The 27,509-nt window shown below is 33.3% G+C and overlaps 1 protein-coding gene across 3 annotated transcripts in view; it reads right to left on the bottom strand.

Annotated features, from left to right (window-relative positions):
* TBCK (TBC1 domain containing kinase) overlaps window positions 1-27,509 on the bottom strand; it is a 192,281-nt gene that overhangs the window by 127,914 nt on the left and 36,858 nt on the right. For all 3 annotated transcript variants that reach the window (XM_039255615.1, XM_039255614.1, XM_039255616.1), the window contains exons 4-6: window positions 13,474-13,588; window positions 11,433-11,506; window positions 3,558-3,699 (exon numbers count right to left, since the gene is read on the bottom strand). In XM_039255615.1, the coding sequence (XP_039111546.1) occupies window positions 3,558-3,699; window positions 11,433-11,506; window positions 13,474-13,588 (331 nt within the window). The remainder of the gene's footprint in view (window positions 1-3,557; window positions 3,700-11,432; window positions 11,507-13,473; window positions 13,589-27,509) is intronic.

The following is a 27,509-nucleotide window of genomic DNA, read 5'->3' as shown; positions in this document are numbered from 1 at the left end:
TTTGATCTAAGTGTTTACTATTTATCTACCTGTGATAAACACACACACACACCCCACATATGAAGCAGTTCAATTTGACTACTTGCAATACAGTGAACACACTCTGCCTATTCAGGCATACAGGCTTTGACTCATGTTATTTACCTACCAGCAATTTTTTTCTTCATGGCTATCAAAATTGTGTATATATCCTTTATTTCATTCCCACTCCTGAATGTTAATTTTGTGAGTTAAAGAATTCAAAATTCAAAGTACCTCTCTCAGCACTCTGATAGCATTGTGCCACTGCTTTCTTTTATCCAAGCTACTAAGAAGTTTAATGTCAATCTTATTCTTGGTAGGTAGTATGTCTTTTCTCTTCGACACATTTGGAGATTTTTCATTAACAGTGATAACTTAGTGAAGGCAGCTTGGCGTGTAGTTAAGAGTACAGCTTTGCATGTAGTTGATAGGTACAAATCTGCTCAAGTACTGTAACTAGGAGAGGTTGCTTAATTTCTCTGTACTTCAATTTCCTGATCTGTAAACTAAAGATAATAATTAAATTTTATAAGACTGGTGTGAGTATTGACTGAAATAATAGATGTAAAGAGATTAGAAAAGTACCTGATTCTTGAAAAGTTCTCAATAAATGTTACTCATTATTTCATTATTGGTTATTCTTCTAAAAGTAGAGTATACGATTTCTAAGTATTTGTTGTTGTTGTTGTATGTTGTGATTTTTTTTTTCATTTGCCTTGCAAGGTAATTAGTGGGTTCTTTTTAACCAACACCTTTAGTTTAGGTTTCTAATACTAATATATGACAAATATTAGAACATCTGGAACTATCTTCCCTGCCTTTTAAATTTTCTTTTATATTTTTAATCTCTTTATTTCTTTGTGACATATTCTGGGGGAATCATTCAGCTTCATCATCTATGATCAGGGTGTCTAGTTTCCTATGATCCATCTATTTACTTCTTTATTTCAACAGTTACATTTTTTTCCCTTAAAACCCTTAACTGGTTCTTGTTCTTTTCATCAAATGTTCTTGATGCACAGTTTCTATAATTGTTTCACAAATGGAATTGTTTCCTCTGGAAAACAGTGTGGAGGTTCCTCAGGAAACTAACAATAGAACTCCCCTAGGACCCAGCAATAGCACTGCTAGGAATTTACCCAAGGGATATAGAAATGCTGAGGCATAGGAGCACATGTACCCCAATGTTCATAGCAGCACTCTCCACTATAGCTAAAACATGGAAAGAGCCTAAGTGTCCATCAACAGATGAATGGATCAAGAAGATGTGGTTTATCTATACCATGGAATACTACATGGCAATGAGAAACAATGAAATCTGGCCATGTGTAGCAACATGGATGGACCTTGAGGGTGTTATGCTGAGCGAAATAAGTCAGGCAGAGAAGGACAAATATCATATGTTTGCACGTATAGGAGGATTAGGAGGAACTTGACGGAGGAACAAGGGGGAGAAGAAGGGCGGAAATGGTGGGGGAAAGGGAGAGAGGCAAACCATGAGAGACTCTTGAATGCTGACAAAAACTGAGGACTGATGGATATGGGGGGGAGGGGGGGATGGGCATTGAGGAGGACACTTGGGATGAGCACTGAGTGTTATGTGGAAACTAATTTGACAATAAACTATTTGTAAAAAAAAAAAAAAAAACAAATGGAATTGTTTCCTTTATCTCCTAAAGAATATGTACATTTATTTTAAAGTACTTTCAATGGTGTAAATTCTTCTGTTTCTTTTTTTATTGTAGATGTATGTATTTATTGCATGTATTGTATTGTAGATGCATTGTTTTAGGTGTTTGGTATTTCTTAGATATGTTCTCACCTCTTAATACAAATTTTCCTATACATCTTTTGGACTATGGAAACTTCTGGGTGAACAGTGGCTGTCTGCTTTTCTGGTGATAGATAAGAGCTTCCTAGCAAAACAGTATTGCTATAGTTTCTCATCTATTTTCTAGGATTTTTAGCATACCAAAAGTTCCCTTTTTAGTTGTTAGTGTGCTATTAATTTATATCTTAATATCTTATATCAATTCTAACAGTTTGATGGAGTAGAGGAAGATTTAAGCTTATCTTCAGTATGCCATTCTAAACTAGACTATCTAAACTTAAGTACCACTTAAAATGTCATGAAGCCCCTATTATGAAATAAATATTTCCTTTCTTGGAATTCACATAGCTCTTCTGACTTTATCTTCCAAGTTTATGGACTATTTGCTATATAACATACTATACTAAGTACTTCATACATATACACACACACACACATATACATATATAATTTTATTTCATTTTTCCAACAGTATAGATGAAAAATTTCTGATTCTAAAGATCTCATTGTCCAAGTAAAGTAGGCACATGTGACACGTGTCATAATAAAAGAGGAAAGAAGATAAGGACCTAATGCTTGCAGTTATTTGGAAGTAGGATTAACAGACCGTTAATTGTTCCTCCAAAATTACTCCCATCTTGGCCATAACAGGCTGTTAGCTGTCCCTCTAAATTCATTCTCATATTCTTTCTCAATATTTACATGTCCAGCTAAAGACTACATTTCTTAGTCTCCCTTGTACCTATATTCAATGTAGCCACTTAAGTAAAATGTCACCAATGAAAAATACAGAGTTGATATTTGCACTTTTAGATCATCTTTTTTAAAAATTATTTTTCACGTTTATTTATTTTGAGAGAGCGCGTATGAGCAGGGGAGGGACAGAGAGGGAAGAAGAGGGAGAATCCCAAGCAGGCTCCACGCTGTCAGGCCAGAGACCAATGTGGGGGTCAATTTCATGAACCACGAGATCAAAACCTGAGCCAAAATCAAAAGCTGGACTCTCTACTGAGACACGCAGGTACCCAGATCATTTTCTTAAAGACAGTACCATGAACATACTCCTCTCCTTCCCTATGGATAAAAATGATGATAAAGAAACTGGCTTTAGAAACTAGACATTTGAGATTGACAGAGCCTGAGTCTGGATTTCTGCATGATGTGGAGTGTTACAGGAGGCACAAAACACCTATGTTCTCTAAGCTACTATATCTTTAAAGTCTTTCTCTTTAATAGCAGATTAGTCTTTGCCCTAATAAATAAAGAGAGTATCTAGGAAAGGTCTCATAAAATACAACTACAAAGTGAGTCTTCTAGAAAATATAAGAGAATAGAAGAAGGTATTTAGGGAAAAAAGAATACCACAGAATGGAGAGAGAGCATGAACACGTCAAAGGGTGTAAGTAGTTTTAGAGCAAACATTTCTAGAACTAATTTTTTACACTTAGTATGGTGTAAAATTTTCATACTTAGTATAAGAACAAAACAAACACTTCTAAAGATATCAAAATAATATGCAAATAAACTGTCAAACAGTATTTTTTTAACAAGTCAAATAGATTTAAGCCTTTTTTACCTTGTATCTAGTGAATCCAGAAAGCAAAAACATATTATTACTAAGTAGCTCTCCTTAGAGAGCTCTCCAAAAAATCTTAATCTAATAAGCATACAATTTCTTATTAGTTTAATATTTCTTTATACATACCACACAAAGCTCAAATAAAATGATTCCAAGAGACCACACATCTGATTTGGGGCCCGAAGGCAATGGTTTTTCACTTGGCATATGATCAGTGCTTTTGAAAATTCCTTGCGCAATTACCTCAGGGGCCAAGTATGATGGATACCTACAATGATATATTAAATAAATGAACAATTACTACAAACTACAAAAGAGTAAATGTAATACTATGCTTTTACTATCAGTATAGTAAGATCTATGTAAAAGTCCAGTGAAATCAAATTAACATCTTTGCTAGGAAGAATTCCAAACTATCATAATATAGATCTTTGTGTCTAGAATCAAGAGAAAATATGAGTCTCAAATAATTTTAAAGCTACTGTGTCTCTCTGAAGCATTAGTTCCTTTCTTTGCTTTCCTCTCTTTCTGAGCCATTGCCTTCTTGCAGAATTCTGTTTCCAGGTGTCTTCCTTTCCTTCTTACTACCTGTCTTCTCCTTACACGTAACTATTATTTAAAGTACATTCTATCTTTGAAAATAGTATGTATTCTTTTAAGTAGTAGGAATGTCAAAATCTTTAAAATTATAAATATGGAAAAGACTCTCCCATCTCCGTACTCCAAAAATATACCCATACATATTTATATAGAGATAAACTTGACCGTCCATCACCACTGCTCCATGTGGCAGCATACTATACACACTACTCTGCACACCTTTGTTTTTTCACTTAGAGTTCATTTTAGAGATCATTCCATAAAAATAAGTGTAGATTTGCCTCATTCTCTTTGAAAATTGTCAATAATTTCATTGTATTGATGCACTTAATTTATTTGGCCAAACTCTGAAGGACATCTTGGAAGTTCCATTCTTACCCAGATAATCAATTGAGACCTATTCCATTTATTGATACTTTATTTCCCTAGAACTAGGGAACTAGAACTAGTCCATAGTACCAGCTTCTACCACATATAAATTCTCTCCATACATGTTGGTTTGCATCTTAGCTACCTATTTTGTTCTATTGGTAAGCTTGCCTGACACGGTACCATTATACTATTTTAAGTCTATAACATTATATAAATAATCACCAATAATTGCTAAATCAAATCCTCTCAAAACACACACATCTTTTAATTCCTCTGCAGGAGTGTCTAGGTACTTTTCAGATGTTTGTTTTACATATATTTATTTAATTTTATATTTCACATTTATATTATGCTTTCATATTATTATTTAATAATTAAACAATATTTTTATAATATAAATATAACATTCAATATAATCTATATTATTGTTTAATAAATATAAATTGTATATAGCATATACTTTAATTAATAATTAAATAATATGCTCATAACTTAACTGTTATTTATGTTACTTATTATAATAACATATATTATAACAAGTAATATATGTTATGTTCTTGTTACAGTTATTTTTAATTCATATATGTCTATATATCTTAAATAATAAACCATATAATTTTATATTATCGATTTAATTAATAATTATCATAGTAATATAGTAGTAGTATTCATATTAATTTAATGGTTATATTATATATACATACTTATATATATATAAAGCTATCTTGTCTCACACACACACACACACACACACACACACACACACACACAGTTGGAATTTTAATTAAAATTAGATCAAATGTAGAACAGGTGGGGATAACTGGCATCTTTCCGATACTGACCCTAACAGTCTATGAACATGGTATCTCTATATTTATTTAGGTCTTTTGTAATGTCTTTTAAAAAGGATTTATGTTTCTTTCACAGAGATAGTGAACATACCTGATTAGATTCTTATTAGGTATTATATATATTTTTGCTGATTTGTAAATAATTTCTTTGTATTAATCTTGTATCTACAACCTCACTAAACCCTCATCTTTTATGGGAGAATTCTTTTGAGTAGTCTTGTAGATAATCAAACTCATTTATAATGAGTTTAAATATATTAGTTAATTCCCTAATGTTTAACCAACCTTGCATTCCTGGAATTTTTGTTTCTAATAATTTCACTGAAGAAATCATAATTTTATGATTCTTCTTTCCATTTATATTTATCTGATTTCTTTTCCTTGTGCAATTGCATTCATTAGTGCCAGGAATACATTGTCAAATGACAGTGGTGTTAATAAACATTTTGTTTAAAACCTGAAAACTTTTGGGTTGAGATCAGTCTCTCTACCTAATAACAGGCAGATAGAGATAGGTGGATGATTTTCACTACATTAAGGAAGTATTCACATAGTCCTTTTTATTAAGAATTTTAGGGGCGCCTAGGTGGCTTAGTCGGTTAAGCGTCCGACTTTCGCTTAGGTCTTGATCTCGCGGTTCGTGGGTTCGAGCCCCGCATCAGGCTCTGTGCTGACTGCCAGCTCAGAGCCTGGAGCCTGTTTCAGTCTGTGACTCCCTCTCTCTCTGACCCTCTCCTGTTCACGCTGTCTCTCTCTCTCCTAGAAATAAATAAAAATATTAAAAAAAAAAAGAATTTTAATGAAAATGTTATGATGTTAAATCAAATATTTTTAATAATCCAGAGAAGTGATTCCTTGAATTTTAATTCTGATATATTACTCTATTAAATTATGATTACAGATTTCCTAACCATCTGAATATTTAGAGGGAGAGAGAGAAAGGGAGAGAGAGAGAGAATCCCAAGTACACTCTGCACTCTCAGCGCAGAGCCCAACTTGGGGCTTGAACCCACCAACTATAAGATCATGACCTGAGCCAAAATTAAGAGTCAGATGATTAACTGACTGGACCACCCAGGCACCCCAAATATAAAAAATATTTTAGCAGGAAATTCAACAATTAATATAAAGGAGTTGGTAAAATCATATTATTATATAAAATATCTTATCAGACTAAAATACTGTTAATATCTTCTGTCTTCTAAAATAAAAAAATGTAAGCCATTTATTTAATAAAAAAGCCTTTGGACTCCAGGGTGGCTCAGTCTGTTGAATAGTTGAGCATCCAACTTTAGCTCAGGTCATGATCTTGTGTTCCTGAGTTTGAGCCCCGCATCTGCTCTCTATGGTCAGCACAGAGCCCACTTCAGTTTCTCTATCTCTCCCACTTGTGCTTTCTCTCTCTCACAAAAGTAAATAAAACATTAAAAAACCAGACAAAGCCTTTATAAACAGTATACTCTATAAAATGTGTCAAACTTCTAACTTTAATTTTCTAATGAATTGATTTTATGAATAGTTCCAAAACAACTTAAGTTGATTTGCTGAGATGGAAATTATTACTTTTCTCAGTGAATCCTCATGGCATTTTAGCTATATCTTTATGGTTCTCTAATGACTATAAGATACTTACTTTACTTGTTTTATATGTATGTAATGGACTATACACAATATGTAATACAACCCATTTTTATGGTTTTTTTTTATGTTTATAATACTTAGTATACAAAAATTTACCCTCCTTTGAAAAAACCCAAACAACTTGAGGGCATTGGTGTATCATATTCACTTTTATAAACCCTGTGCAACTACCAAAAAAATTTAAATATAATAGATGCTCAGTAAATTTTTGTTAAAAAATAACATTTCCTTTCAAAAATGCCCATTAAGACTACCTTGAAGACAATCTTTTAAAAGTTTATTTGTTTATTTTGAGAGAGGGAGAGAGGGCATATATGTGTGAACAGGGGAGGGGCAGAGAGAGGGAGAGAGAGAATCCCAAGGAGGCTCTGCAATGACAATGCAGAGCCCAAGGTAGAGCTTGATGTCACAAATCACAAGATCATGACCTAAGCCAAAATCAAGAGTTGGTCATAACTGACTGAGGCACCCAGATACCCCTTTACAGGAAATTTAAAAAGCACACAGTACATAAGTATCAGATTTACTGAGAATTACTAAATTTAAATCTTACTGCCTAGAAACAAAAGAAACAAAAACAGGGGCACCTGGGTGGCTCAGTTGGTTAAATGTCTAACTTTGGCTCAGGTCATCATCCTGCAGTCTGTGAGTTTGAGCCCCATGTTGGGCTCTGTGCTGCCAGCTCAGAGCCTGGAACCTGCTTCAGATTCTGTGTCTCCCTCTCTCTGTCCCTCCCCACCTCCACCCTCATTTCTCTCTCTCAAAAATAAAAAAAACATAAATTAAAAAAAAAAGAAACAAAAACAGCTTTAGAAATAAAAATGAGTGGAACTCTGCCCTACTTATTGCATTGGTACATACCCTTTCTTCGTTTATCATCGGACTTAGTCATGAGCATAATTATCTGGCTTTTTCAATTCCAGGACATTAGATTATAATGGCACCCTGCAATAGTGACTACAATAAAAATGTGTAAGTATATGGAACATCTATGTAATATATGTAGGCACTCAAATATTACTTCCATTTCTCTTCCTGCATTAATCTATAGCCACCTCCTCATACTATGATTGCCAGTACTTACTTACATGTAAAATATAAGTCAATTAAATCAGAGGATAGAACTTAAATTCAAATAGGTAAATTAGGTTTTAAATTTATTTCCATTTTAATACAATGATGATGATGATGTTACTAATATCTGCCTTTAATCTGCTCATATATTTCTCTCATATACAAATTTGTATTATGTTATTTTAACCCTAGAGTGATCATATTGCTCGTCTAAATGACATCTCTGTAAACAACTAAAACCTAGTGGAAGAAGTATGGCTTTGATATTATTATAATACCTGTGTTCCAGTTTCATTTCTAACAGGACTATGGTTACTTAATCTGAAAATAGGAGGGGCGCCTGGGTGGCTTAGTCGGTTAAGCATCCGACTTTCGCTTGGGTCATGATCTCACGGTTCGTGGGTTCGAGCCCCGTGTCAGGCTCTGTGCTGACAGCCAGTTCAGAGCCTGGAGCCTGATTCAGAGTCTGTATCTCCCTCTCTCTCTGACCCTCCCCTGCTCACGCTGTCTCTCTCTCTCCTAGAAATTAAAAAAAAAAAAAAATGAAAATAGGAATAGTAATGTCTACCTCACCAAACTGTTATAAATATTAGTGAGTACCTAAAGATGTTTTTATAAAAATGGAAAATATGACACAAATACAACACTGTATTTCTAATCATAACACCATAATACAACTAGATGGAAAACTGTTTATTTTTAATCCTGATTTCCAGAAAATCTTATCCAAAAATATTGCTGTGGTTAGATAAAAATCAAGAAATACTATAGGTAAATCTTTATACCTAAAAGTTTCAACTGGTAATCTCTAGAAACAGAGGTGATCCTTGCTCCAAAAATTCGAATTTCCCTTCAAATCAAGAAATAATTAAAGTAATTAATAAAAATAATAAACCTTAGGATTGTTTTTAAATATAGACTATCTTCTTTCGACATGTGTCTCTTCTTTAGCATAGCATTTCAACACTCAAAGAAAATTACCAGAACTCTGCTTTAGGTATGCTTTAAGTCATAGTATGACTATGACTAGTGAGGTAAACATAAGTGGCTTTCATCATCTGTTTGATGTTTTAACAAGGTATTAAGCTACTGGCCAACTGAAATGAATGTCCAATTTCTAACTCTTTACAATATTCTGAAACAGATGTTAACATTTTCCTTTGTTGTTCCTTAATATTTGTCTTTTGAATCAACGGCAAGCTTCTTCTGGTGTAAATATTTTCTTTCATGCCTTAGCTGTTTGATCACTTTATTTTTCCTGGCTAATGTTTCACATTTTGCTCTTTGATACTTTCTGGTCAGGCCCTTTGGGTCCAAGACTTCAAAGTAAACCAGAACAAATGGCACACAAGACCAATTCTACCCAAGCATTTTAAATTCAAATATAGTTCTTCAACATGCTTGATGTGCTTTACAAAAAATCACTTCCTTTCTTCTATTCATTACTAAATAAAGCGCCTTGGATTTAAAGGTAAAAAAATTAAAGTAATTTATGTTTAAATTATGGTTTTGGAGTTCTTTCTCATACAGATTGATCTAGACAACCTGAAGCAGCAGCAGCAATCACATACTTCCTATCAGACTACTGCTCCCTAAAAAGTACTTCAAAAGGCAATTATTGCATATTAAAGAAGACATTAGAGCTTTATTGTGGACTTATTTTTATTACATTTAAAGGTTTCTTTTTTTTAAACAAATAAAATGTAGGCTATTTTTATAAAATAGTTTTCGAGCTTGGAAAACAATTGTTTGTTTCCTACAACCACAAGTTTTGGTATGCAAACTATACAATTATTTATTGTACCTTAAGAAATAGGCCATCAAAAGAGGAAATTTTCCCATGAAACAAAGAGTTTCTTGAGGAGACGAATCTACCTTATCCATTTTTGCACATCCAGCAACCAGAAGAGAAGGTGCTCAATCAATATTGTCTTAATAAATAAAGGAAGGAATACCGAAGCAATTTATTTTAAGATTATTAGCTATGTCCTAACTAACAAAAATTTTAGGTACCAGCCTACAATCTACTTTATAAAGATAAAAGGATAATTTAGAAATGAATCTCTTTTTTTAAACATCTAATTAAGCAATGTTCTCTTGCAAAAACACATGCCATGATTCCAAACCACCATTCTTGGTAATAGAGTGACAGAACTGATTTGAGAGGGCCCAAAGAGCAAAACACAAATGGATACTATTAAAAAAATCATGGGGTGCCTGGGTGGCTCAGTGGGTTAAGCGTCCAACTTTGGCTCAGGTCATAATCTCACAGTCCTAGGGTTCAAGCCCCGCCTCGGGCTCTGTGCTGACTGCCAGCTCAGAGCCCAGAGGCTGCTTCAGATTCTGTGTCTCCCTTTCTCTCTGCCCTTCCCTCACTTGCTCTCTGTCTCTGTCTCTCAAAATAAAATAAAGACATAAAATAAATAATAAATAAATAAGTAAATAAATCACAAAGCAACTGAACATTATGGTTCAAGTCTCTAGAGTAGATAACACTACTATATCAATTTTAATTTCTTTGTTTTGGTATTTGTTTTGTGGTTATATAAGAAAACTCCTTTCTTTAGGAATACAAACTGAAGTATTTAGGGTTAAAAAGCCATCAGATGCATTAACTACTCTTAAATGATTAAAAAAAACTTATATGTATATACATGTATATGTGTAAGAAAAAGGAAAGAGATAAAGCAAATGTAGTGAAATGTTAACCTTTGGGGAATCTGAGTGAAGGCTATACTGTGATTCTTTGTACTACTTTGAAATTTCTATGTATTGAAAATAATGTCAAAATTAAACACTCAAAAAATAAAAGAATTATATTATTAAAATGTCTAAAGAACAATCCCACAATAAATATAACACAAAAATCTGCATCACAAGCATCTGGTTGAAACAGGATAAAATAGCTTTCCTTTCTTAGAGGCCAACATAAACTGGAATTCCCTATCAGAAGTGATCAAATAAACGTCTCCAAACTTAAACACAGACTTTCTACCCCATTACCTCTGATACCTACAGTGACTCAATTTGAGTCTTAATATACAATTATATCTCAGAGAACAAGGAATTAAACTTAGAAACAGTACCAAATAATATAAGAATAATATTTCTCAGTCTTTTAAGGAACACACATTATCATTAAATGAGAATTAAGGCCTTCTTGTGTTAATTTTATCTAATTCTGGATGAAATAAAATTAATTAGTAAGTATTAAAAGGTGAAGAAGTTCAATATTCTATTAGACTCTGACAATTCAATGAAATATCAACATCAGGTATATTTTGGATACTGGGAAAAACTCGTTGTCTACTCTTTTAAAAATATATGGAAGATTCAAATATGTTAATAAAGGAAAGCTAGTTTTTTTTAATCAGAAAGTAATATCACTATTAACAGAATATACATTTTATCAAATATTACAAAGTTTAAGATAAACTGAGAAAAAAAGAAAACATATCCTCACCCAATTGGGAAATCAACATCGTCACCATGAGCTGTCATGTGATAAAGTCCAAATTTAGCCAATTTAACATGTCCCTACAATAATAATAAGAAAAGCACTATTAAATACTATATTACTAGTAGGAAAAAATATCAGAATATATTTCATAAGTAAGGAAATCACCATTAGTGAGGTACATTAAAAATCATATTTTATTATAATTATATTAAAAACTGTTTACCAATGCATGAAGCCTGCTTTAAACTAATTACAAATATATGTGTATGTATATGTATACACTTACATATGTATGTATATACACATATATAACTTGTATATAGATATCAAAACAACAAATAACTTAAAAATTTTTTCCTTTAATATTTTCCAGATATGTTGACAAGACAAAAAGAGCAGAAATGTTTTCATTTGTCTTGAATCCCTGCTTAGAACATCTTTGATAATTTTCACAAAAGAATGTTTTTTCAAGGAGTTAAAAGTCCATTCATAATGTTATAAATTTAACCCTGACAAGGGAATTCTTTACTTGAAAAGATCAGTTCCCAAATCATTAAGATGTTAGTGAATCTGCTAGATTCATAATCGTTTATATTGTTTGAAAAGGCCATAATATGATGAGTGAGATTCTTAATAAAAGACAAATATAAATTTTGTAAGTCTCTTAAGTTTTCCTCCTTTTAGGTATTTAAGACTTTAAAAAAACATTAAGTTGATTTTAAGACTTGTTTTTTCTCAAGAACTTTATTTCTCAGAATTACAAAACATTTATATCTTAAAACAACTCAGATTGGTTATATACTCCACTGCCATAAATATGAAATTAATGAGTACCATTTTAGCTTTTATGATTTTGAATACCATAGCATAATTGTATTAAAAGTCTGGAAAAGAATCAGAGGAAAAGAATAATCCTTCTAATATAAAAAATAATTCTCCAGACATAATTCTCTCAAAACTATTTACATGCTTGTGAAAAAAATTGAGTATGATTTTTCCTGAAAATATACCATCTTGCTACCCATAATTCTCTTACAGGGGTTGACTTTCTTCTTATTAATCCCCCATAAGATATGCAAGTAGAGAAGTGGTACCACAATAAAAAAAAGAAGCTGGGTATGAACAGCTGGTAAATAAAGACAATAAATGGGGAATAAAATAGAGAAGAAAAAACAGGGAGGAGGAAGAAGACTAAACAGGAGAAAATGCAACAATACAGTTGCACTATCAAAAAAATACTGTGTCAAGAGAAGTTTTCTTTAAATTTTAAAGAATTTAAATGAAAGCAAATTTAGGGGTGCCTGGATGGCTCAGTTGGTTACATGACCAACTCCTGATTTCAGAGGAGGACATGATCTCACGATCTGTTAGATGGAGCCCCATGTCATTAGCTCTGTGCTGGCAGCAGGGAGCCTGCTTGGGATTCTCTCTATCTCTCTCTTTCTGCTCCTCCCATGCACGCATGCTTTCTCTCTCTCTCTCTCAAAATAAATAAACTTTTTTTTTTTTTTTTTAAATGAAAGCAAATTCAGAGGGCTGGACTGGGAAGCTACAATGCATACATTTCAGAAAGTGAATGAAAGGAAAAACAAAACATGAAGTTAGAAAATGAGTCTTGGGGAAGAAGGAATAATGCATATGAAAAAACTCATGGACTTAAAAAATTAAAGGATAGTTCTTTTTCTTTTAATTGCTTATTTATTTTTGAGAGGCGGGCAGGAAAGGCAGAGAGAGGGAGATAGGATCCAAAGTATGCTCTGTGCTGACAGTGGAGAACCAATGTAGGGCTAGATCTCACAAACCCCAAGATCATGACCTGAGCTGAAGTCAGACACTTAATCAACTGAGCCACCCAGGCACCCCATTAAAGGTAGTTGTTTTTTTTCTAACCACCAGAAGTATATCATGTTCATACAGCCATTGCATTATGAGTATTATTAAAACGTATTTGTATTCCAAAGACCCTCTGATTGAATGGGTCTGATTTCAGTAGCTTTCAACCACAAAAAACAAGTAAATATTTAATGTATTATATGACAATTACCTTTCGGTCCAAAAGAATATTATGAGGAGAAAGTGCCCGGTGTACTATACCATGCTTGTTCATATACTGCAAACCCTGAAGTACCTCAAATGCTATGCACAAAGCCTTTGAATAGCTACAAAGAAAACAAAAAGTCACAGATCAATAGATATAATTACAAAGCAGATACAGAACCTGTTTTAAAAAATGAAATGACATTACAAAAATTCAAAGAGTTGTATTTTTATTATTATTCCTCCTCTATTCAGAGAAAATACAATCTAGATATTTTATAAACTATCCACCACATATGTATTTTGGATTTTCTGATTATAACAGAATTGATCTGGCAAAGATCCTACAGTTTTCAAAGCCTACTCTAATAGCAGGGAGGGAGTTGAATTTTGGCGATGCACAATTAACCTTCTGCAGGTTTGGCTTTGCCAAAATATCTGGAAAACTTTCAGGCAGAATTAAGTCAATGAAAACCACCTTTCCTGCTGGAGACAAAATACCTAAATTCCTAAGAAATAGCTAAAATGTATTTTATGGTAGATAGACATGAGGTTACTTTCCATATTCACAAAACAACCCCTAGCAATTGACTAATTATCAAGCATTTCTCTTTAATCTTCCTAACCCATCTTTCAGTGAAAGGCTCAGTTTCTCTCTCTCTCCATCTCTCTTCATTTTTTTTTAAATCAATCACCATTAATATGGGAAGTTAGGGATGATATATAGAAAAGTGTGAAAGACTAATTCAAACCCAATCCCCCAAAGTATCAATAGTAATATTTTGGTATAGATTTCTTATCTATCTATCTATTTTTATTGGTTTATCTTATACTTTGTTGTTTTTTTAAGATTTTTTTTTTTTTTTTTTTTTTTTACGTAATCTCACTCAATGTGGACTCAAATTCACAACTCCAAGATTGAGTCACATGCGCTATCAGCTAAGCCAGCCAGGTATCCCTGACATTTTAAACTAGACTTTTAAAAATTAAATTAATATCTGCAGGTAACCACTAACAGTAATTTTTTAAAAAGGTATCAATAAGCCAATAGTATATATAAATAAAAAAAAATAGTCAACCTCAAAGCTGGCAGAATAAAAGGAAAAAAGAACAAAGAACAAAAGGAACAATTAGAAAATCATAGACTTTAATTAGGATATATCAAACATCATATTAAATAATGTAAATATCTAAACTGAAAGATAAAAATTGAAATAAAGATGATCAGATTACATAGGATTTAAGATTAAATTATACTCAGGCTATATGAAACACACATTAAATAAAAGATGTACATTAAAGTAAAAGGATGGAATACCAGATCACTAATTATCATGGGCTTGCTTGGAGGGACGAGTTGACTGCAAGAGAACATGTGGAAATTTTACCTGACAGAACTGTTATATTCTTGATTTTGATGATGATTACACTAATGAGTTTGTCAAACTGACTGACCTGTACACTAAAAAGATTATATTTTAAAATATATAAATTATAGCTCAATAAACCTAATGTTAAAAAAGTAAGCTGATTTTAAGCTGAATAAAATCTTTAAAAAAAATTTATAATATGACTCCCTGCTCCAAATTAAATTCATAAGAAGGAACAAGACATGAAAAGCTATAATCCCTTTCCTCTCATCCTAGTCTGACTTTCCAGAGGTATCCACCCTTAGCAGTTTCTGTTTTCAATTCTTCTGCTGTTTATACTTTAGTTAATGTTATTAAGTCTGCTATGCAAGATGATATAATTAATATACTTCTACAACATTCTCATTTTCCTTTCCCAACTCCTGATTTTTATATTATTTTTAAATTATCAAATTTGATACGTGAAATAAAAGAAATCTACATTCCTTTCTTGAAGGCTAAACAAATATACTAAATACATAATTATGTAATTTTATGTAAATTTTATGTAAATACATAATATGATATATAGTAATTACGTGCTAAGGAGAAAAAGGAAGAGAGAATGTGGGATAGCAAGTTGCTATTACATATAGAGAAGAAAGATCAAGGAATGGCCTCACTAAGGTGACATTTGTGCAGAAATCTAAAGGAAATGAAAATGACATGCAGCTCACTGGGAAATATGTGATTCAGGCAGAGGGCACAAGTCGTGAAGCAAGTCCTGAAGTGGAAGATTGCACAGCAGTTCAAAAAAGTGCAACAAAATCACTGTGCATGCAGTAGAGAGAGAGAGAAGGGTAAGGTGTTAGGAGATGAGGTCAGAGACATAGCAAGGAGCCAGATCACATAAGGCTATTTAGGCCATTGTAAAGCCTTTGGCTTTCACTCTGAGATAGTTGGAAAGTGACTCTCACATTGCTATACTATAATTAGTAAATATTCATCGTAGAACTAAGAAAACAATATACACCTAAGCCACTTAACCCCTAGCTCTCAAGAGAAAATGTCTTAGTCATCAGGAATTAATGGATATTATAATTATGAAATATATAACCTATTATGAAGGTTATCATCAGCTATCATTTTTATACTTTTAATTCATTTTGTATTTACATTGTTATTTAGTTAGAATACATCCATGAGAAAATTTTTCATAAGGGTGGCATGAGTAGGAAATTTTAAAGCATGACGAGTCTTAAAATTTCTTATTCTTGCCTTTAAACTTGGCAAAAGATTTCTCTATTGTCTTTGAGTGTCCTTTATTAATGGTAAGAAGTCCAATATCAATCTAATTTTGTTGTAGATACCTTGTTATTCCTCTCTGGAAGCTTGGGATTATTTTTTACTTTATCCTTAGTTAGACTTAAACAATTTTAATTTTAGTTCAGTATATCTAGAGTATGGACATTTATGTTAGTAGGCAATGGGTGTCCCTTTTAATCTGAAGACTCGCATGTTCCATTAGCAGAAGAATTAACAAGGAAAAGCTGATTTGTTATGTCATTGTTTTCTCTCTCTCTACTATATCTTTTAGTTAGAACTCTTAGAGAGCAAGTAAAAATTACATCTATTCTTGAGATCAATTTTCTGTTTTATTTACTATGAGTTGGCCTTTAGTCCTATCTCTTCTACTATTTAATTTCCAAGATCTTTGTTCTGTTCTCTAGTTGTTTTTTAATAGATCCTTTTCTATAATTATGGATACATTATTCTTTTGAGTCTCTCTGAGGATAGTTATTAGAATTCTGCTAATTAAGAGGAAAAGAAGGGTGTTATCTTTATTTCATCTGGAGTGTTTTTTGCATTTTTTAAATTTACTTCCCCCCCTTCTCTTGGCTTTCTTTTTCTCAGACTTTTTTTTTTTTTCCCTCAAATGTCTGGTAATCCCTTGTCAGCCATATTTTAAAGCAATAAAGTGGTATTCTTCATAAAGTATGTACAAGAGAACTAACAGAAGTTCTAAAAAAAAAAAAAAAGCACTTATAAAGAATGCTTATTCGAGGCTTCTGGGTGGCTCAGTCGGTTAAGCATCTGACTCTTGATTTTGACTTAGGTCATGGTCTCAAGGTCATTCCCTAGCCCTGACTCTGCATTGAGTGTGGGCCCTGCTTAAGATTGTCTCTCTCTGTCTTCCTTTGCCCCTCCCCTGCTTGCTCCTGTGCTCTCTCTCAAAAAAAATGAATGCTTATTTAAACTATTTCTCTTTATCAAATAGTTTCCCCCATATTAAAGTGTTACAACAGCCACTCAAGCAAATAGGAAATGTGTGAAACAAAAACAATTTGAAAGTAACAAGATTTTCCTAAACAGCCTCAAAAAAGAAACCCTTCTTTGTAAAGGTTCCAAACTTTAAAACAACTATAGTGGCATTGATAAATATGTGCATGTGAAAGAATGCAGACCTCTCCCCTTTTAAAAACAAAGAAAACTTCCTTGACATTGACTAACAAATGAAGAGCGTAGCTTTCTAAATTCATTTGGCTCTATAAGTCATGTGTACCATCGTACTCTCTTCTTGTCTTGGGTCTCCCTTTCTCCAACAGGCACACACATAATTCGCAATCTTAGAAGCTGATGCCATATCCAGCTGTGACACTAGAGGACCTCAGTTGCACACTGCTTCAGTACAGATGTCTTAAATTAAAACCAAACCTTTAAAGTGATTTTCCATTAAACCAGTTCTCAAACAGCTGAACAGAGAAGACTGCATGTTCTATTTTGACAACTTGCTTTCGCTGATTGTATATTATTGGAAAATACTTATATGTCACAAAGCACATTCATGCTATTACAGAATTGATGAGCATATATGCTGAAATAATTTTTAAATATTCAAAGATATAAAATGGAAGCTCATGACATACCTTTTCTTAGCTATTACTTGAGAGTATATGTGAATTATAGCTAATGGACTCAGTACTCTTCTAAATCAGAGTAAATCAGATTTGCTTTTATGCCTTATTGTACTCTTAGGATTTAATTTTTAAATTTAAAATACAAGTATAAAGGAGAAGAAAAAGATCGGGCTGTTTTCTATAATGAGTAGAATCAGTATTTGTGAAATTCTATATATTTACTTGTTTTTCAAGCTATATTCTCTAATACTGCTTATATGATGAAGTCTTTTAAAAATTATTTTAAAGTAGCTAATGCAATTACAATGCAACAGCAAAATAAAAAGTCGTATGTACAATAAAAGCATGTCCCAGTTAACTGAAAATGGAATTAAGATTAAGAGAGTGGGATTCACACGCACGCGCACACACACACACACACACACACACACACACACACACACACGATGGCAGAGTATAAAAGGACTTCATCCTACACAGTTTCCAAGTCAGAATCTTGTTAATAAAGAAATCCATCACTAATCTAGAAAATGTAAATGAAACTTCAAATTAAAAAAGATTCTCTTCTTTTTGAAATTTTCAGTTACTACTGCTAATTCCAGAGACTAGAGGAGTAGCATTTACTTTGTTACCATTGTCCTTGACACCCTGAGAAGTTTAATGAGTATAAGAATCTTTGGTGATTATAAATAGAGATATGGCCAAAAGGTAGCTTTCAAAATAATGATTAATAGTTTTTAATAAAGCAATAAATAAAATAAAATACTTTCATTTATATTTAAACACATCAATTAAGTGGCCATTAGCTGTTTGGTACTGTGTTTTCATACTACTGTGTTTTTAGATTCCATGGGTCTTAAGAGGAAGACTTGATCTCTACAATCAAGAAACCTACAGTATAGTTGGAAAGATAGGTTTATAAACTAATAATTTTAATACAATTGAATTCATAGAATTTTGATATGACTATTATTCAATAATTAAGTTAGCAGACGAGAATCATCCTTTCCTTCTGTCTTCTAAGAAAAAGAAAACATGAACATCTACTTATTACATTGGTGAGACCAGGTCTTCAAAAATAAATCTTGAGAAAGTAAGATTAAAAACTAAAAAAGAAAAAAAAAAAAACAATCACCACCACCACCATTACGAGCAATAGCAATTGACAATAATTTCTAGGAATGAGTCAACTTGGTTGTATCTGAATTTTGAACATGGCTTAATGAATTTCAAATCTACTAGGTTAGTACAATACTAGGTATATTTCTTTATCCCTTTCCAGATGTTTTTTAAAGGAAATTTATACTGTGCTTCCGATTCACTCATCTGTAAATTATCTATAGCTGCTTGGCTTAGTCAGTTAAAACATACTGAGGCTATAACGATTGGTTTGCTTCACATGTTCATAGCCACAGATTTTCATCTAACTGCAGCCAATATTGCTAAATACAGATTGTTTGTCACAATGAGACATTGTTCAACCTCTACTTACTTAAAACTTCCTGATTTGCAACTATAACTTCATAGACTTGAGGACCTGCTCTTTAATCCCATTAAGATCTTGAGACCCTTGTTCTCTAATCCTCCTCTGTTATCTCAACCAGCCCCGTTTTGACATCCTTCTTTTACTCTAGATCTATTCTGTCATTTTGTCACTTTAACTTTTTTTTACTAGAATTCTTTTCTTTTTAATTTTTTTAAAAAAATTACATCCAAGTTAGTTAGTATATAGTGCAACAATGATTTCAGGAGTAGACTCCTTAATACCCTTTACCTATTTAGCCCATCACCCCTCTCACAACCCCTCCTGTAACTCTTTGGTTGTTCTCCATATTTAAGAGTCTCTTAATGGCTTTTCATCTGATGGCTCTCTCCCTGGAAGAATTGTACTTCTTTGTATTCTGAGAGTTGAAGAGCCTATGAATTCTATGGTAATAATTTCAATTTAAGTTTGTCTCTCTCACTGTACCCAGAGGCAGATACTAGCTTATTCAACTTGCAATCCCTATACCTATCACAGTAACTATACAGTAGGTGTTCAATAAATGTATTCAATGGCATCCATGATGGTGCAAGAGGTGATATCTTGCAGATAACAAGATGAAATTATTCACCATTAATGAGTTAACAGTGAAAAAGTATATTACACTTGCTATGGATCAACAGTGTCAATCTCATTTATAAGTAGATTTCTCCTAAGTTGACTTAAGAGGTTTTTTTTTTTTTGAAGAATGGAAATCCATTTGCAACAATATGGATAAATCTGGAGGACATTATGCTAAGTGAAATAAGCTGGCCACAGAAGGACAAATACTGCCTGATCCCACTTATATAAACTATAAAAAATAGTCAAATTTATAGAAGAAGAGAATGGAACAATGGTTACAAGAAAGTAAGGAAGAGAAGAAAATGGTTACCAGGCACTGGGGAGAGAAGAAAACTAACTGATTTAAGGTTTCAGTTGTACAAGATGAAGAAGTTCTAGAGATCTGCCATATAACATAGTGTCTGTAGTTAATAAGACTGTACTGCCCACTTAAAGTTTTATTAGAAGGGTAGACCTCATTTGTTAAAAGGGTAGATAAGTGTTCTTATCACACACAAAAATAAAAAGTACACAAGGAAATTTTTAGCAGTGATAAGTATGTCTATTACTTTGATTGCAATGATAGTTTCACAGGTGGATTCATATAGCCAAACTCAAATATATACATTTCAGTCTCCTTGGGTATTAATTATATCTCAATAAAAGTGTTAGAAAAGAAGATGAAATAAGGACAAATTCCTATCAGCCTCAAACCATCAAGTTTTGTGGGTTTTTTGTTATTTTTTTGTTTTTGTTTTTTAGTATTTGTAATGTTTCCAAGAAGCGATGTTGTTCAGATTGCAAGAAATAGAGGCCAAGAAAGAAAGTGAAAGGTCAGGGTGGCTGAGATAGATTTGGAAGTCATTCATAATAGGTGGTAACTAAAACCACACATGCTATTTCCTCTGATCCGTAATCCATGATATTTCTAAGGTCCACTCCACAAGCCAAAATACCCATACTGTCAGCAAACCAAGGGAGGAAACACACTTCTGGATTCTATGAGTTCAAGATGTTCTTTCACCTTATAAAACCTGATCACTCCCACAGAAATCTTCCTTTTAGTCTAAAATTTTTCTTACTTGGTATCAGCTCGAAGTGAAATGTTAAGGGAGAATAAACACAAATGAAAATTAGTTAGCTACTGTGTGATTTAAGAAATGGAGAGGAATAATTATATACTAATGACTAATATTCAGATAATAATACAACTATATACCCGTTATCTTCAACCTAAACTCTCTTTCTGTAACTTCAAGACAAAAGAACTCAAGTAGTATATACATTTTTAATGGTTCACTGGTTTATAATTCTAGAATTTGGAGAGAGGTCATTTTCAGTGAGGAGTTAATGTCCTTGAGGCTTTTACAGTTTGCCACTTGCCAGTAAATTTTAACATTTTGTTAAAAATGCCACACTATTTAACAGAGTATTTTTTTCCTAAACAAAAAAAAAGTTTAGAATTGAGAAAGGAAATAACTTATTTCACAATGGGGTACACATGTTTTAGCCTGAAAGAATTTAATAGTTCACTTGCCTCAGATTCAGATGTTTTGAAATGGACCTTGCATTGATTAACTGCTTACCTAAAGATTATTTTTTAATAGGTCTAGGAAAAAATCAGCCTATCTGTCCCTAAGTTGTAATGTTGGACATATTCTACAACTTAGTTCTCACTTGAAGGAAAAAAGTTGAGAGCTTTATTATAAAGCTGGAATGTGACTAGTTCTCAATAGGATACAATAAATTAGGAAATTAATTTTCCAATTTGAATACTAGATAACTTTCCTGTCTCATCAGAAACTTAATTTGATAGGATCAAAATACATATGGAAAGCATAGTCTAGTGGTTTGAGGTTCAGACATAAAGCCAGGAGACTTAGTCACTGATTTGCTTTGCTTGGAGAATGTTCCAATTTCATTCTGCCTCAGTCTGCAAATGTATAAAGTGGGAAATGTAACACAAGCAAGGAGCTGAATGGAGATCAGTGAGCTATGGATCCTGCACAGAATGCTGGCCAATTGTAAAAACAGAACAAAACAAAAATCCCAAGTCCCTTTCAAAAAAATCAGGGTCTCTAATAAATTCTCTCTGTCTGTCTCTCTCTCTCTCTTTCTCTCTCTCTCTGTCGTCTATCTATATTCTCTAAATTAACAAAGACTATAAACTGGGCTCTCCAGCTATTTGCATGATAAGCAGGATTGGAGGATCCTGGGGTCAGCTGGTTATTTCTGCAACATCAATGTTTTCTTCTCCCAAGCAGCTCTACTATCCCAGCATAGATACTCCAAAAACATTTCTTTCACCATAGTTACTGATATTGACAGTACAAACACACTGGGTAATAAATCTCACTTCCCATGCCCTGGCAGCATTTGCGACTACATAAAGTTGTAACTTTGCTCTAAGACAGAACGTACAGTGGCTCATGTTCACTTGGATCTGTAGCCTAGCTCATTCTATTTTTGTTTAATTACTTAAATTTATTTACATATTACTGTGTGGAAAAAAAAAGAACAAATTTCTGTTACTGTTCAGAATTTTGATTTGGGACCAATTCACATTTTTTTAAAAGTGGACCAACATTTCTTTTTAGGCAATCTGCCACCCTACCCCCAGCCCATCACAACAAACCGATGAATTGAAGAGGGCTTGCATTTTATGCACTTGTTTAGTTCAGTGCCTACAAGATCACATAGTGCAAACAACTTTGTCAAACTGAAATGTTCAGATCGATGATGTGTTGTCTTGTTTTAAGCAAATTTTAAGAGATTCGATTGATGAAAAGTTCCTATTTATAGTTTCTATTTTATTTATCAGAATTGTGGTGATACGGTGATGATACTTTGATCAAAGAACCCAAAAATATTCCACTTTTATTCTTAACTACTTCTAGCAACCTTGCAAAATTCCTATGCTACATTCATAAAGAAGGCAGATCAAGGCAAGATAACATTAATAGTTGGGCCTCTGTCTCCATAATGTAGAACTCTAGGGAGCTTTGTTTACCTAATAGTTCCTTCTTCCTAAGACAGGTCACCTGAATGAGCCAGTTCTACTTCTCCTAAATTTCAACTTGAGTCACAGTTCTTAACACTATGATATAAGGGAGATCAGACACAGCAAGCTGTTGAAAAGATATATATATATATATATATATCTCCAAAGTATCCCATAATGATACCAGAACACTATTAAAAAGTTGAAGGACAATTACATTTTACTAAGTCATGATGAAGTATTATACAATGAATAACAATTATTTATTTATTTAGTTAGTTAAATTTAAGTTAGTTAATATACAGTATAGTATTCGTTTCAATGACTAATAATACTAGTTGATATAGTCTAAGTGGGGCCCTACTTCCCTCCCCCAAAATGTCCACAACCTAATCCCCAGAACCTATGAATGTTACCTTATTTGGAAAGAGTCTTTGCATATGACTAGCATGGATTATCCAGATGGGCACAAAATCCTATGTCATGTGTTCTTGTAAGAGAGAGACACACAGAGGAGAAGAAGATACGAAGATGGAGACAGAGACTGGAATGATGTGGTCACAAGCCAAGGAACACAAGGAATGCTGAGAGCCACCAGAAGTTGGAAAAGGCAAAGAAGGATTCTTTTCAAGAGTCCTTGAAGAGATCTGGCCCTGTCAGCACCTTGATTTCTGACTTCTGGGCTCCAGAACTGTGAAAGAATAAATTTCCATTGTTTTAAGCCATTCAATTTGTGATAATTCATTGCAACAGTCATAGGAAACTGGTATGGCTACTTATAAAGATGCACATGACATCAAGGTGACTTGTTTTTCTCCATCATGACATGATTATAACAGAGCAATTCTCTTTCATACTTTTAAGTGACCTTTATTTAATTTAAATTATATAAAACACTCATTTTAAATATACTGTTAGAAGAGTTTTGACAAATGTCTATATGACTGCAAGTACTGCCACAGTCAAGAAACAAAGAACTTCCATCACCTTGAAAGCATTCTCTTGTTCCTCTTCCCAGATAATCTCCATATCCTACCCCTGGCTTGAAGCAACTGCTGGTCTGTTTTCTATCACTCTAGATTAATTTTGCCTTTTCAAGAGTTTCAAATAAATGGAACACTACAGCATTATTTTGTGTCTAGCTTTTCTTCACTCAGAATGATGTTCTTAAGATTCATCCTTTATACTGTCTGCATTACCAGTTTCATTTTTGTAAATTGCTGAGTAGTATTTCACTAACTTGTTTATACATTCATCTGTTGAAGGACATTTTCTCCTTTAAACTTTTGATAGCTAAGCACAATATTGTATTTTGCCAGGAAAGCTGTAGATACATTTACAATAAAATTCCACAAGGAAATAAAGAACAATACAAAGTCCCTGATTTTGAGGAGTCTCATATTCTTAAAACTATCATTATGGGAGTACAATTGAAAATTTGTGGCATAAACTAATAAGGAAGCACACTAAATCATGCAAATTAGGATCTTTTTTCTTTCTTTTTTGTCTAAAACATATGTGGCAGATTGGGAGCGTTTAGTCAGTGCCATGATGATTTTGAAGCACTTATCTGCATTTTAACACTAATGTAATTGCTGTATAAAACAAACATATACTTTTTATATGTCCTATCTACTAGTTGGTGTTGATGACACCAACAACTGACAAAATGTCTAGCTAATGAATACACTAACACATGAACAGAGAAAGTACAGGTAGCATATGGACAGTTATAGTATGCATTGACCAGAATCAGATTGCTTGCAGAAAAGAGCTAAGACTTTCGCTGACTTAGATGATGAGAGCAGAGAAAACCACACTTTCTCTTTTATAGGTAATCTGGGAGGAATCTGTAAGTAGGTTATCAGTCATTCTTCATATGACCACTCTGTTTTCATCTTAAGTCACTATCTGAAATAGCTACTATATTTATGACTTGTCACCTTAGAGAGCTCCATTAGTACTCTCCAAAATGGTTTCATAAAGAAAAATAGAGAAAGCAATCTCATTTGCTCTCTGACAGATGTTTTTACTACTTAGCTCTCTTCAAGTTCATCTCCTTCACCTCTCCTACCATAGACCCTCTGCCTCTGCTTAATTCATATGCTTGCATATCAATGCCTGTTTGCACACATTGCTTTCTTGGCCCCTCTACTTGACCACTTGGAGGATACCTATACATTTTTTAAAATTCAACACAAACATTATATCCTTAGTAAAAAATTTTTGGATTCTCCTGGCTGTGAGATACTCTTGTCTCCAAAATAACCTGTATATTCTTCTGGTACATACTTATAAAAAATGCTACATTGTAATTGCTTATATAACTCTGCTCACTAGCCAGCAACATCTCTAAAGACTAGGACTTTATATTTTCATCCTCAGGCTCACTAGCACATAGCCCAGTGTCTGAAACATATATGTATTTAATGAAGAAGTGTGAAATAAACATTGCATAGGTTAATCATCACTTATATCATAATTGATCATCATAGAAAGGCTATAACTATTTGACAGGCAAGGATTATCGGTAATAATATTCAATAATCATTTAATATATTATAGTACTCATAATAATAACACTATTACCACTACAGCCACTGATAGGAAACCGTTAGGTAACCTATACCATATCAAGTGCTGTTATAAATAATTCACTTCTGTTAGTTCACTATCCTGGAAGGTGATAAGACTCAAGCACAGAAGGATTGAGTAAGTTACCCAAGTGAGTAAATGGTGGAGTTGAGATTCAAACCCTGTATGTTGGTCTTATAGTCCATGTCCTTAACCACTACATTCTATTGCCTCTCAGTGTTTAACAGCATGGATAGTGAAGTCAACAGAGAGGTTTTGAGCTCTGTCTATACCACTGTGACAGGTGTGGTAAAGTAACTGCTCTAAGCATCAGTTACTATACCTTAAACATATAGTGGACATTTATTGTTTCCCTCCCTGGCATCCATACCCCATTCTTCCAAAGATTATTTACAATTTTCATTTCAGGTTCCATCTACCTCCTATTTTCCTTAGTTCATATGTTCTGTCTTTAGGAATAGAAATGTGACTCAAGCCTTTATCAGTCATTTTCCCCTGGTCACAGTAATTGTTCTTAAACTGGTCTAATGGAAAATCTCAAAACTTACATAGCAACTGATTAAAGTGGCTTGCTTCTTTCTGGAAGACTGAGAGAGTATGAAGTTAGAGTTGTTATGGTCATTTTGCCATCATTAAGGGAGAATAAGGAACTCTTATCATTTATTGCAGGCATGTCTTGTTTCATTGTGCTGCACTTCACTGCACTTCACAGATGTGTTTTTTACAAATTGAAGTTCTGTGATAACACTGTGTTGAGCAGGTCTATCAGTAGTGTTGTTTTCCCAATAGTATTTGCTCACTTCATGTTTCTGTGTCATTTTTGGGCAATCTTTCAATATTCCAAACCTTTTCATTATTATTATATTTGGTGTGGTGATCTGTGATCAGTTACCTTTGATGTTATTCTGATAATTGTTTGGGGTGCCACAAACTGCATCCATATAAGATGGCAAACAATTGATAAGTGTGTGCTAACTGCTTCACTGAAAGCCCATTTCCTGTCTCTCTCCTTCTTGGGCCTCCCTATTCCCTGAGACTCAATACTGAAATTAGGTTAATTAATAACCCTACAATGGCCTTTAAGTGTTCAAGTAAATGGAAGAGGCACATATCTCTCACTTTAAATCAAAAGCTGGAAGTGATTAGGCTTAGAGAGGAAGACATATTGAAAGCCAAGACAGACCAAAAGCTAGGGCTCTTGCACCAAACATTTAAACATGCTGTAAATGCAGAGGAAAAGTTCTTGAAGGAAATTAAAAACACTACTCCAGTGAATGCATGGATGATAAGAACACCAAACAGTCTTATTGCTGATATGGAGGAGGTTTCAGTGGTCTGGATAGAAGATCAAAAGAGCCACAACATTCTTTTACACCTAACATAAAGGCTATAAGCCCAATATAAAGCAAGAGTCCTAATTCTCTTCAATTCTAGGAAGACTGAGAGATGTAAAGAATCTGGGGAAGAAATGCTGGAAGCTAACAGAGATTACTTCAAGAGGTTTAAAGAAAGAAGCCATTTCCATAGCATAAAAGTGCAAGCACAAAGTGCGGATGTAGAAGCTGCAACAAGTTATCCAGAAGATCTAGCTAGATAATTGATGAAGATGTCTACACTAAATAATTAATTTTCACTGTAGGTGAAATAGCCTTGTATTATAAGACATATTCATTAGATGACATTTTAAGACTTTCATAGGTAGACAGTAAAAGTCAATGCCTGGCTTCAAAGCTCCAAAGGACTGGCTGACTCTCTTATTAGGAGCTAATGAAGCTGTTGACTTCAAGTTGAAGCTAATGCTCATTTACCATCTTGAAAATCCTGGGACCCTTAAGAATTATGCTAAATCTACTCTGCCTGAGTTCTACAAACAAGAAAGACTGGATGACAGTGTATGTATTTACAACATAGTTCACTGAACAGTTAAGTCCACTGTTGAGACTTAATATACAGAAAAAGATTCCTTTCAAAATATTACTGCTCATTGACATTGAACCTGGTCACTCAAGAGCTCTGATGGAGATGGACAATAAAATTTATGTTGTTTTCATGCCTGCTAACACCACATCCATTTTTCAGCCCATGGATCAAGGA

The sequence above is a fragment of the Hyaena hyaena genome, unplaced genomic scaffold (assembly GCF_003009895.1).
Source record: "Hyaena hyaena isolate Hyena2069 unplaced genomic scaffold, ASM300989v1 scaffold_535, whole genome shotgun sequence".
Lineage (NCBI taxonomy): Eukaryota > Metazoa > Chordata > Mammalia > Carnivora > Hyaenidae > Hyaena > Hyaena hyaena.
The sequence above is the reverse complement of the archived record's forward strand: the minus strand, read 5'-3'. Positions and strand labels throughout refer to the sequence as shown.